Source organism: Ramularia collo-cygni (assembly GCF_900074925.1).
Source record: "Ramularia collo-cygni strain URUG2 genome assembly, contig: RCC_scaffold20, whole genome shotgun sequence".
NCBI classification, from domain to species: Eukaryota; Fungi; Ascomycota; class Dothideomycetes; order Mycosphaerellales; family Mycosphaerellaceae; genus Ramularia; species Ramularia collo-cygni.
The window spans coordinates 633,456-646,944 of record NW_019716274.1 but is presented as its reverse complement, the minus strand read 5'-3'; the positions used below and the strand labels follow the sequence as shown (position 1 = coordinate 646,944).

General features: G+C 45.7%; 1 protein-coding gene; it reads right to left on the bottom strand.

Annotated features, from left to right (window-relative positions):
• Window positions 1–8,140: 8,140 nt before the first annotated feature.
• RCC_10087 (related to glucan 1,3-beta-glucosidase) lies at window positions 8,141–11,139 on the bottom strand (the record flags this gene model as incomplete). XM_023775318.1 has 2 exons in its annotated part: window positions 8,141–10,983; window positions 11,040–11,139. The coding sequence occupies 2 exons, from the start codon at window positions 11,137–11,139 to the stop codon at window positions 8,141–8,143; spliced, it is 2,943 nt and encodes a 980-aa protein (XP_023631086.1).
• Window positions 11,140–13,489: the final 2,350 nt, after the last annotated feature.

Sequence of the window (13,489 nt, the reverse complement as noted above, 5' to 3'; positions counted from 1 at the left end):
AGGAGCTTAACGCATTATACGTTAGCTTTCGTACAAAAACCTTCTATAGCCTATTCGAGACTCGGCTAAGAGCGCAACCGCCATCGCTTACTCAAATACTATAAATTAGTACAATATATACTTCGAATTTCCTAATACGTTGTCTGCTACGGGTACGCTATCTTAAAGACTAGCTTAAGCTTTTAGCGTCCTCCGGTAATCGTAGACATCGGATTCTAATCGCATAATAACATAGCTTAGTGTACGTTAGCACGGCTAGCCGCCGTATACTACTAGTATCGGTTTATTTTATCCTTTCGTAAAAGAACATTATAGTAGGATAATATAAGACTACCTTCCCGCTCCGCCCGGTCCTTAATACACTAGAGATAGAAGTCGCGGTCTTTTTGTAGTTGGGCAAAGTTTTTTTACGTCTATAAGTAACTAGCTTAAGTCGGAATGGGCTCGTGCACGAGAATGCGCGGAAACTCGGCAGCGAATTAAAGTGGAATCGACTCGGCCTAGCTAAGGTCGATAACACTAGAATATGTTAGTTATAGTTAAAGAATCTAGCCTTGCCCTATTCGTTCTTGTTCGTACCTTATAACGTCTATGTTCTTGTTTACGATAATGTTGTTGCCGGATAGATCGCTATAAACTAACACATAAGGTACGTTATCGAGTTAAGGAATCTAATAATCGGGGATTAGGCTCTTTTGTTTTTCGCACTCTGAAATTGTCCCGTAAGGGAGGCTATTAGCTATAGCACGGGCTATCTTGCGATCTATCTTGCTTGTTATCTATTAGAGCGCTGTCTTCCCTTTAAACCGGGTTAGTTTATTATCGAGGACATCTCTATCGTATATACTAGACTCCTACACCTAGAGGAGGTCGAGATATACGTTCGTAATTACTCGAAGGACGTTTTAACGGTCGGCCTTAAGCTTAGGGCTATCCTTAGACCACTTAATAGGATTCCCTTAAGCCTAGCTAATAACTATAAAGGGATGTTTGAGCTCGTTGTCTACGGTGGCATCGCAAGCTAGTAAAGGTTAAAATCTGCTTATTTGTGCGGCATTAATACGACGGCGGATCTCGATCTTAGACTAGATTCTTAACGACGTTATTAGTCTAGGCGGTAACTTTAGTATTCGTATAGCGACATTACGGTAATAGGCTTCGTCTTTAAGAGCGAAAATAGCGTACTCTCCTCCTTCGATCGGTATATTCGTAGTATTATAAAGGAAACTAAATCGTGCATTAAGATGGCGTTCGAGGAGTGTAATAAGAACTGCAGCATCTATTATCGCCGAGAACATTATAATAAGCCGGTGGAATTAACTTATAAAACTAGTAGAGAAGAGGCGGAGGATTAAGGTGAGATACGGCACGAAATGTAACGTACTCTATGCGTTTCGAGCTCGGACCGGCTCTAATGTCTTAGCGTTATAATGCGGCACGTCTTAAGCARCGGCTATCTAATTATATCTTTATAGCACGTTTATGTGTTTAAAACCTCGCTAATGCTATATAAACTAAGATATATAGGCAATAGGTAGAGCCGCGGTGTTAAAACAGTCTTACATTAAGCTAATAATTGTTATAGAGTCGCCGCTAAATACGCGCTATAACTATAAGTAAACGAGAGCATAGACTTTAGCTAACCTACGATCCCTACGCCGGGGCGAGTACATTAGCGTAGAATGGAATAACACATATTTATAAACTCGCCGTTCTCTAGAGGTCTAATAGTACTAGCGAAACGTAAACTAATAAATAGTTGGCGATAGGCGAAATCGCGTACTGTACTATTTAAAACTAGCTACCTAAGTTAAGCGCAGCTTCCTTATTACCGAGTTAAATAATAATCTAGCTATCCTTCGACATAAGCTATCTTATAGCTAGATTACACCGTAAGGCTATGCGAGTAAGTGTGGCTCTTTATGTTAAAGCAGTTGCATTTACAACCGCGTTTTATAAAATCGTCGGTATAGAACTAAGCGGCTTTACGCGTGCTAGAGGGCGGCATTAACTTGGCCTATAAAGTGTTAGCATTTCGCGGTCGAGAGAAAGGCAGGGCACTTACCTCCTTAGGGGTTAGATTAACGTTACTACGGCTAACCGTAAATTCGACTCGTCTAGGATATCCGTCCCCTAGGTAAGGACATAATCTAAGGATGTCCGTCGCTCCGTTTTTCGTAAGTACCTTATACAATTCTACGAGGAAAGTACGAATGCTGTCTGTCTACTAGTCGACCTAGTCGTACTCCGTAGAAAATTCTAGAGGGACTAGGCGGTAGGCGCTAGAATCGAAGCCCTAAATCGAAGGCTATCCGAGCTCGAAAGATAGCGGATAGGAGGTTCCTCTAACGTTAGTAAGGCGCTCTCCTTAGTATAGTTCCGAATGCTTATATAGCAAAGTTAGGCCTAGCTTATCGTAAACCCCGTAGCGACGGAAAATATCCTTTAGGGTAACATCGACAAGGGTMGAGCTATTAACGGAATCGAACTTGCGTAGAGTAAGGTTGAAGTCGTTAAGTAAATTAAAGCGATCGTACGAATAGTCTTTAAAAGAGATAGACATAGTAGGATATAAAAAGTTTAGGTAGGAGGGGGTTCTTAGGAAGAATATTAATTTACGGATAGAAAATTAGAAGGGGAACCGAGCCGTTATTTATGTATCTGCCACGCTCTTCTCGCGTGAACCTTAGGACGTAACTCGCCTATAGCAGTATACGGGCCGCTGTTCTATAGTCTGTATACGGTAAGCCCCTTAACTACTTTTTAAGAATAGTTAGCTAACCCGCTTCGCGAATTGTGTCGTATCTTCGAGTGTATAAGCCGAAGGCATCCTTAATCTCCTAGCGTAGTCCCCTATATATAGGTTACACTCTATAAGGAACAGCTACTCGACGCGAAAGCCCGGTCTAGAGAGCTAAAGCTTAGTAAGCTTCTTAGCTAGTCTAGCGGATAATAGTATACGAATAGTACTACCTCGCTCCTTAGTTAACTCTACTACTCTAACGCGCGAGAAGGTAGTAGAATAGTCGTCTCCCTAGATCTATGTCTCTATAGGCAGAATAAACATACTATACCTACCCTTTATGCCCTAGTCCTTTGCTCTCCGGTTATACTAAGATTCTAGAGATGCTAGAATCTATTGCCTTTAGTAGGAAGATCTATAATACTTCCTAATAGGTTCGTAGCGTCGAGTGCGTAGTGCTACTCCGAAAAGCTACTATTATTCTATTAGCCTTGCTTCTCTAGTTACTTTCTAGGTTTAATAACATAGATTTATCTTACGCGACTAAACGAAGTAGGGTTAGGTTAGGGTAGAGGAGAGGACAAAAGGATTCTACTACGATACAGCGAGAGGATTAGACCTTTTAGGTCGTAGATAATTAAGCCTACTAGTCCTAAAGCGGCCCGAATCTATTCTGACTTAATTAAGTTTAGTACTCTGCTAGCGGTAATAGAACACTTTAATATAGGGTAGACACAGCATTAAGTTCGTCTATAGTACTAAAGCCTAGTTACTATATTATAATTATAAGGACTAGCGACATCTGTTGCTCTCGTACCGCTCTTTCTAACAGAGGACGAGTTTATTAATATAGGGCAATGCGATAGCTATAACTGCGACTATAAATACCTCCTCRCCCTCCTTACTAGGCTTACCGGTCTGTTTACTTACTACCTCGATATAGAACTAGCTATTATTCTTCTATGCTCTATCTTTTTAGCTCTCTTTAATATTAAGTCGTACGGTTAATAGCACTCTTAGCGAATCCGTAAGACGAAGATAATTTCTACCCCGCTACCGAGATAGGTATCTCGCCTCTACGACGCGACTATAGTATACAATTTAGTAATTATGCATAAACACGGCTTATATATAAGCGCCGAGCTTACTAGAAATAGGTCTGTATAGCGTTTATTATTCTTAGCCCGCTCTTAGAGGATGTCTTTAGAGAAATTTCCACCTAACGGTTTACTACGCGCCTTAGTCTCTTCGTCGGCTTGCTGTTTAAGCAGATATCTATACTATGCGGCAATATTAAGCTTTACTATAACGGGATATCTACTAAATAGTAGGGACTTGTACTAGGTCTTGTCGTAGCTACCGAGACGATATTAATCGCCTATATTACCCTAACTATACGCTCCGAGGCAAGTTAGTCGAGGAAACCTATTTTGTCCGGGGCTAATAGTTTTATAGAAGAGCCTCGAGGGATTAGCTCGCTTCCTTCCGCCTTCTCTAGCGACTAYRATCGAAGTTGCTATTAYRGTGCCTTTCTTATTTCTCCTRCTATACGAGAGCCCGATAAGGTCGGTCGTRTATYRGGTAACTATAATAACGGGTCTAGCTTACTATCTGCTACTAATCGTCCCCTTATAGCTATAGAGCGTRTACTATAAGCGAAGAATAGTAGYAATTRTAATGYAGCTTCTCTAAGCACTTATTTATRCATTCCCGATCCGATATTAGCCGCTAGCGTGYATTTATCGTGTAATAAAGCAAAGTTCTRTTAYACTTCTAAGTAGTTTAGAAAGGTTAGGCGAGTCCCTATCGCACGGTATAATRTCTAAGGACCTAACGTTAGTATAATTCGACTAACTATTACCTACTCTRGATTAGTATCGAAACACATCTCTAACGCTCTAATRCTATACTTAAGYAGGATAATATCGAAAATGCCTAGCCCYATTCGTAGCGATCGACTTTAAAGACTAGYAAAGGTGTAAAGGYAGTRTAATTTRCATAAACATRTATACGCTCGGYAAGTTATTAYAATTACTACATTTAACGTAAGATCWTGCTCTRTAGGAGAATAGGAGTACTTTTATAAGTGTGCTATRTGYAACATTTAGTAAATGCATTAGGCGAGTAGTATACCTATAAGCAATTTAGAGTAGGTGTTTAACTAAACATTAACTAAGTATATATAACGAAGTTCTCCCTCTATCGYAAAGCTATTAAYAAGCTCTTATTAAACGTAATAGAGACTTCCGGTAAATACTCYACGTTAGYAAGCCGTTATCTAAGGCGTTGTCTAACGTCGCATTAACAGTAAGTCTTCTAATTAATTAAGAGATCTGCTAACTAAAAGATAAATCAAAACCTTTACTAACTRTACGAYAGAAATGTRTATGTAGAGRAACGTGCTCTACGAGGGCCGGCTACGCGGGYAGCCGTRCTAAACAACATTACGAATAATTCGCTTTAYAAATTRCGGCTAGAGCTRTGCACATAATGYAGCCGGCGTTACCTAGAGYAAYAGTAGAGACGGCAAATRTGCGAGTTRCTAGTATCTAAYACTAGAAAGTAAATAACTTTTAGATAATCCGKRGCTTTAGGCAAGGCTACTAGYAGGGTTAAGCAGTAAGGGACCTTAGATTTATACGGGGTAGCAATTTTTAGTTATTACCGTTATAACCTTCGCTTTCCTCTCTTTAGCATTCCTTATCTTCCTAATCYACTCCTTAGYAYAAAGGCACTTRCTATTAAAGTCTAGATAATRTCTAAGCGAAGTAATATTAAGGTAGGTCTCTAAGCGGYAGGTAGTATTCTTRTTAGCACTCCTACTAACAAATTTYAAGGCACATCTTAGTCTCTAAYAGCTAACTCGCGTTATAGTCCTAGTRCGAGGAYATAGTAAATACATTTCGGAGCCTGCCCTAGTTATTATTAGAYATGTCCTTTCGATACTCGGCATTCCTAGTATAGAGACTTTGTACCTTRCGTATAAAGACTAGGGYAGAACTATCTATTTCGTCTTCGATRTATTCTACGCCTCTTACGACTTCGATACCGCTTATRTTATACATAATATGCCTATTATCGTAGTTTTATTAGGGAGGACTAAGGGAAGGCGGTTCGCTTAGCCTTCGCTAAAAGAACAAGTTAATAAGGACATTGCTTAGATCTATTATATTAATAGRTRGGAAAARCGACCCCCTTTCTACGCTACTTATRCGCGGGGGGCGGTCCTAATCTATAAYAATCCGCGTATTACGAAGAYRTTRCCGGCTATCGAGGACGAAGSCGAYATTAGATTAGAGTATTAAGTAATTATGCCTACGCTTAGCTTAAGTAYAGGCGTTCGAGCTTATCTAGAACAGATTAAAAAATRTACGAYATGTTTTATTACTAGCTCGCCCGTAGAGGAGATTTRTAAGAGCTTTTATACCTAACGCTACGCTTCGGGCAGCTCGGGGAGTTCGGGTAGCTCGAGTAGCCGCTATACTAACACCTTAGACGYATAGCTTAGTTAYAGATCGAAGGCTATTACCGGCAACGCCTRTCTTAATACCGCCGCCTTCCGGAGTTTCGTTAATAAATGCTATCTAATCGTCTCCTACTATRTTAAGTAGCGTAGCTCGATAGTCCTATGTCCTTTACGCTACCTAAGTTAGTAATAGGTAAATTAATTCTCTTCTCGAGCGCATCCTCTAGCCTAATATAAGGCTRTTACTAGTATCTCGCTACTATACTATRCTACGGYATAGACCCTAGTAACTAGTCTTAYAACTATAGACTACTATCTAATTATTCCGCTRTTACCTRCCTAGGTTAACCGGTTAGGCAGCTATAGTATTTCTAATAGCAAGATAAAAACGCGGGTRGCCGTATAGATCTATAACCGATCGGAACCGGTATRTTTAAATRTCTAGTTACGAGGACGGCGGGGAGCGATTATATAAGGGAAGCGCCGTAAGGCTACTAGACGCTCGCGCCGCATTAGAGGAGAGGYAGGGCTATAACCGTCCGTCTAGTATAAGGCTAGCGATTACAACCTCGGCCTAATATCCCGAAAGCTCCCTAAGGTACCGCTAGACGACTAGCTATATAAAAACGCATTATAAGGCACCGGTAGGTTAAGGATTTGTTTAGAGGCGAAGCCCTTCTATACTATCGCGCGCCTTCTCTTAACTATTACTATGCCGGCCTTTAGTTAAACACGGTAGTAGCTAAGTAGTTAAGATGCACACGTCTAAAGTAGATAGTATCGTCGACATACGTCGATCGAAACGGAGCCTAGGCGCCGGTAACTTTACGGGTGTCCGTAGAGGAGTTCTATATCCTATATTACTAGCGGTCGAACGGCCTAATCTTAAAGAGGCATAAGTAGTATACGATCGTTAAGCCCTACCCCTCCTCGTATTAGTATCGGTAGCGGTATTAGTATTTCGCCCGTCTAGAATTCGACTACTATACTACTACCTAGCGCTACTCGACGTAGTAGGAGGGTAACACCTAATCGATACTAGTAATAGTTATATTAGTATCCGCGATCTTTAGCCTAGGCTTAACTATCGTCTAATCGTTTTGCTGTTATTATATATATAGGAAATAAGCGTAAATTGCCCTACTTTATCGTCGATTCGCTAGTCTAGTAGCTAGCCTCTCCTACGTATATCGTCGGAACTATAATCTCCGGACGGGCTCGGCGAGAGGGGTTACGAGATTATATACTAGAAGTCTCGGCGTAGTATGTATTTTCGACTGTTTAAGCGAAGGGTATGTTTTAGGAGAGGGTACGCGCACGCCGAGGGCAGGTGGAATTATAGGTGAAATAATAGTAAGGCGCGCACATTCGCGACAGTTAAGAATAATAGGTGCCGTAGCGGGCTTACGGCGCGGCAGATGGTAGCGGCGAGCGGTTAAAGCAGATATCGTGTGGTATTTCGAAGGTATGGAGTGCGTGTCGGTAGGTGTCGATGTAATGCGCTAAGCCTGATACGGGCTTGCCTCGTCCGTAGACTACGGAGTAGAGGACCGCCTACAACTTCATCAGTGGCTGTAACCGAAACTTGGACTTGACCATGAGACGTATACCGTACCACTCGCACAAAGTTATCTTGTGCTCACGACCGATAGCTTGTGAAATCAACGAGTTTTGGATGTCATGAACAATTCTCATTTGACAATCATCTCATCTCATATCATGCATGCATCATAATTTATACTCGTCAGCAAACCGCATATTGTCGTGGGGTCGTCGTTGTGAATGACATTTCCCATGAATTTCGCCCGACGCCGTATCCAAATGCATTTCATCCAAAAACGCCCAACTCCTTCTTCTTCCAAATGGAGACCCAGCTCAATCCATATTCTATACTTACCCCTCTATGCCCCCCCGAAGCTCTCCCTGCTCGTTCAAATCGAGCTCGCTCCACCCAATGCTGCAGAGTAAGCAAGATACCACGTCAAGCTTGCTCCGCCATCCAGGAAGTCGACATTGAAAGCAGGGTCGCTGAAAAACTGATAGCTAGCAGCTGGATTGGAGATGGCGTAGTTGGCCATCAGAATGCCTCTCCAGCCACCTTCGACCGTATCGATGTAACTGCCGTTTGAGAAGTATGCCTCCCATTCTTCCTGAACAAACGTTGGGGTTCGAATGTAGCTGCTAAAGGGCATCAACGGAATCATATGAATTCCCTGAATGTACTCCGGCTTGCTTCCAAAGTACGTCGTGTGGTCTATCTTGTTCTCGAACAGAATTCCAGCCACTTTGTTGCCGATGAACTGGGCCGGAAGGACGGTGTTGGCGTCCTCATAGAGGTAGTAGTCTTGGAAGCTCCTCGCCTGAATGGCCAGCATCAAGTTACCACGTGCTTCCATGTTCTTGTCGTTGATGACCTGTCCCCACATCTTCAGTGCGTAGCTTGCCATGTTATCTTCGCTGGAGCTTTCTTGGTTTTTTCCATCGTCTGATTCGAAGAGACCACTAGCCCAGGAATGGCCATGATACCAATCGAAGTTCCGAGAAAAGGGATAGTAAGGATCATCTTTGATGGGATTGGCAAAGTCGCGCACCAGCATATTGACCCATGCGACGTTGGCATCAGTGAGCCAGTCACTGCTGAAATAGCCGATAACTGCCGCGGCGTAGACAAAATAGCCGAAATGGAAGTGGTGGTCGTTGTAATAGGTGTTGCCAAAGTCGTCCAGAGGTTGTCCAGTGTATGCTGCGGAGCTGACGACTCCTCCCCAAGCGCTCTCATATGTCAATGGAAATTTCATATTGTTGTCGACATGCAAGGCGAACGCTTGCTGAAGAACCTGCAAGCCGGAAAGAGCCAACGTTTGATTCCCAGCGAGGTCGTGAAGAGTGTATACAATGGCTGCAAACTTTGCCAAAGCCTTGCCGTCATAGTACATGCTTCCCACATTCGTCTGTTCGGCAACATCTTGCTGCAGCTCAGCAAGACCGGCATTATAGACGGCCTCGGCGGCGATGTTGGAGACTGCCTTGACGCTACCCAGAGTCGGCGAGTACGGAGCAAAAGCCATGTCGATGGGAAGGGACTTCTCAACCAAGGTCCAGCTCGTTCCCCGTATGGCGGTAGCTAGGCCTTTGACAGGAGTCATCAATTGTAGGTCAGTCAACCCGGTCAAAGTGTCATTGCTGAAGGACTTCAGATGATGAGGTAGAGCGAAGAGCAGCAAAGACTGATTCGCGACACCCTCCTTTGACCAGTCGAAGGTATAGCTCCCCGTCGTGTTCTCTACAGTGCCGGATATGCTTGCTCCAGTGGTATAAGCGCCAGCAGCACCATCGTAGATGGACTCAGAATCTGGAGCTGTGCTGGTGTTTCCGGGCATTTTTGCAACCTGTATGAAACCGTTGAAGTCTTTGGGGCCCACCACAGTGCCATTTATCAGTGTGAATTTGTTGACTTTATCACGGTAATCAGGCGATAATTCAAAGTCTGGGGAGATGTAGACAAGCCAGGTGTAGCCATTTTGAAGAGTAGCACGATACTTGTAGGTGGTGTTCGCCACAACCTCTCCGACATACTCGATACTATCGAAACCAACACCTGTCTGCAACATTGGTGCTGCCCAATGATACACGCCTGTGATGAACGCAGATCCCTGGACCAACGGGAATGTGATTATTGGTGTCTGCCAGGTATGCGGAAACAAGTTCACGTTGATGCTGAATGCATCGACAGAGTCCGTAGTGAGTCCTGGGATGCCAATGGTGGTATTGGCCGTAGTGTTGGTGGTAACATTGGTGAGTTCGGCCGCGGACAGGATCATAGAATCCAGTCCGAGCGGGCTTGCGAAGTATGCGGAGTCTCCAGCATCTTTTCCTGCCTGGGGTGGTCCAAAAGTGAATTGGTTGAGCTCCGTGTGGGATACGACCAATCCCCAACTGCCTGCCTTTCCACCACCTCTCGCCCACTTGACTGAGTAGGGAAACGTATAGACGGGGGATGTTTGGTTTCCCATGAACAGGTTGGTGTAGAACCTATTTGTCTGTAGTTTCCGCGTCTGATTTTGTATCCCAATTCTGGGTACTGGATGATCTTCTCTCCGTGGGATCTGTGGCAACGGCGCTCCTGTTGCGATGGGCACAAATATTTCGCTTGCTGACAGCTTTGTGATGGCTGAAGTCGCAGTGGGCAAGCCATAGCTCGCAGGATCCACTAAGGGCAGGGTACTTGTGGCATTCGAAATCGATGCAAAGGGCATAGAAGTTACCTGAGCGGAGGTCTCGAGTGAGGTAGAGATACCCATGCTTGCGCTATATGAGACAAAGTCTGAGAGTGTGCCAGTCTGTACCTCGGACACGGAAAGGGACGTCAGAGGGCTGTCCGTGACGCTGGCGGGACTGGGAGGTGACTCAGACGAAAACGATTCAGTCCCAACAAGGGTGTCAAGTATCGTGGCCGTAGTTGAAGAGGCGTCCGAAACGTCAGCCGAGACTCCTGATATCTGACTTGTCGAGAGATCGCGTGCTGTCACGGATACGGTGGAGCTGGTAGTTGAGCATGAAGGCGACAGTGTAACGGTTCCGGGATATTTGGTAGCCTGAGGGAGTCCAGGATAGTATGGAGCTTGGACTTGCCCGTCTTCTATTTGATAGACCACATTGGACGTCTGAGGGGCCTTGACCTGTAATGCATGGGCTGCTGCTTGTATCTGGCCATCAGGGATTTGATAGACGACATTGCCTGTCTCGGCATCGTCGCTGTCGACTCCGGGTAGGTCTATGCACTTGGTAAGTTATTGCATCGATACATTGCTCTCGATCCCAACTGCTGACCTTGTAAAACGGGATGTGCCGCAGATGGTAGGACCTGAAAAACGATGGTGATCAGTGAGAGAACATGCGCTGCTCGGAAGCAACGAAGGGCCGATGTCATAACGAGTRCAATGATCTGTAAGTTAGTGCGTGCAACAAAAGTGAATGGACGATTTGAACAGTTGGGAAGGGAGCGTATCTGGTGATTTTGACTCTGCCGTGATTTCCTCCTATGCGTCCTTGTGATCCTGGATGAACCCTGGAGGATTCTGGTGGCCCTTTGATGCCTGCGCCAGCTGCGAACAGGCGTTCACCCAATTGCCCTTCTGTAATCACTCTCAAACAAGTGATGGAGATGGTGGTGCAGTCATGGAGAAAAGTGATCTGCTCGTGGTACAAAAGACAGGGGACAAATTTCGCGTTCAGGTACCAGGTTGTGGGAGCACGCGCGCTTGGTGGGATAGCTCTTTGATCGGATGTCCGGCAGCCTGGGTCATGGGGATGTGTCTTGTCTTGAGAATGACAGGCGTAACAATGTCATTCGTGGTGTAGCCGAGCATTGCACTCACCCAGGTAACGAAGGAGCACTGGATTGATGAAGCCGCCGAGGAATGTGCAGGTGCGCGGCAGTCGTCATGCTGGAATGAGTTTAACGTCGTTATGCTCGTCGTACAGGGTCTGCGGATATAGCTGTGCGAGGTGTAATCTGGCTACTATCTGGTCGAGATGGTGTGCTTTCGTCGGCGACCGCGCTTGCAAGAGCATGCTGGCTGCGCCGAAGCTGGGCGTGAGGGTTGCCATCATCCCTTTGCCACGTCCACCCATGCTCGTCTCGCTTGGCAAGGTCGCGAAGACTAGGTATTGCTCTGCTTCTTCAGCTCAAACCAAGCGTTCACTCGATGTACCCGCGCGCAATGTTGAATTGCGCGTCCGACGTTGCAAGATGGGATGAGACTGGAACAGCGGACGTTGCGGACGTTGCGGACCATTGTACTATTTCTGCTCAAGAGGCTTGTCTCTTGAGCAGATCTTGGTAGAGCAGGGCAGGGCATGCTGCGAGATCATCGATGCGATCGATATGCTGTGTACCTGTCGTCGGAGAGATTTCTCACCTTACGTCACGACATCAAAGGCGTCGATTGGCGATGTTCACATCATCTGGAATTCAACGTCCTGGGCTTGGGTCGCCACATCATCGCCCAGAGTGGCGCCCACAGCGTTCCGGGAGCCGACAGCGACGGAGAGGCATGTCGTACAGAAGAGCAGCTGWCCGGAGCGGGTGTGAGGTTGTGGTGCAGATGACGGGGACTTTGGACAGTCACACGGACGCCAAAGTCTGTTCCAGAAGTCAGCCAAAAGCCCTTCCTGGAAGAAGCTCCGCTCCGTTAAGGCTCCATTATCAACACCGGCAAGGGTCGAACCTGCCCTACGTCCGCCGGCGGACCCGCCGGACAAAGGATGAAGGGCATCGAGGCGAAGACGTGTTTGTTTTTCTTGATGCATGCCGCCGAGGTAGGCACAGCGACCACCTAACAAACAAACATGTACTTACGGCCCGGCYCGCAGTTTCCGACAGCTCGCAAAATTCCCGTTGACCGCGTGTCTGACGCGTCGGGATCAGCTTGGAAATAATAATCGCAACCTAGAGTTTGTGCAGCAGCAAGCCGAGTCAAATTTTCATCAAAGTGCATCATGAAATGCTCTGATGCTCGGAGAAGAGATCTTTCAAGACGAACTCTGCGATCCCAGCTTGGACGAACTCTGCGATCCCAGCTTGGGCCATTTCCGTCACAATGTCAAAGAGAACATGGAAGACGAAAAGAGACGCGTCGTAGAATCAGTCTGCCTATTTCACCACGCGATTGGAACAAGGGAATCCCGGGCGGCGGGCATAGGTTGCCTGGCATTGGCATGATCATCCCGCAAGAACGTCACTTCCGTCCTCCTCTTACCTCCCACCGCCCTTTCTCAGCATTCCGTCCCGACAACACCCACGATCATCGCTTCAATCTTGTACAACCCATCAGACGAAGCAGACGAGAGGTTCTCATCAGCATGCTCCATCAATCCTGACATTTGTTTGCCACTTTGACAGCACCAATCGCTCCCAATACACAATTATATCGCGCCATTGGAATCTGGCACACGTGCCACTGTCATCCATTCTTCAGGTTAGCTACCCGCGTCCTTTATCCTCCACGCAGTGCAAACATCCGAAGCATCAAAAGAATCACAAACAAGAACCAGCGAGCACGTGTTGAGCATCAGCAAACAACGCTATTTTTGGCCGATCACATCGACCTCACAAACACAAACCCACTGCTGTCACTACTACCACTACTTGCTGCATCTAACTCATCTGGACTCCAGAACGCATCACCATCAACTCAACGTGCACTCTCCACCCACACCTGGTAGAGTTCCAATCGTTGACCGAGTTGTGACCACTTCATTGTGTCACTGAGCCATTC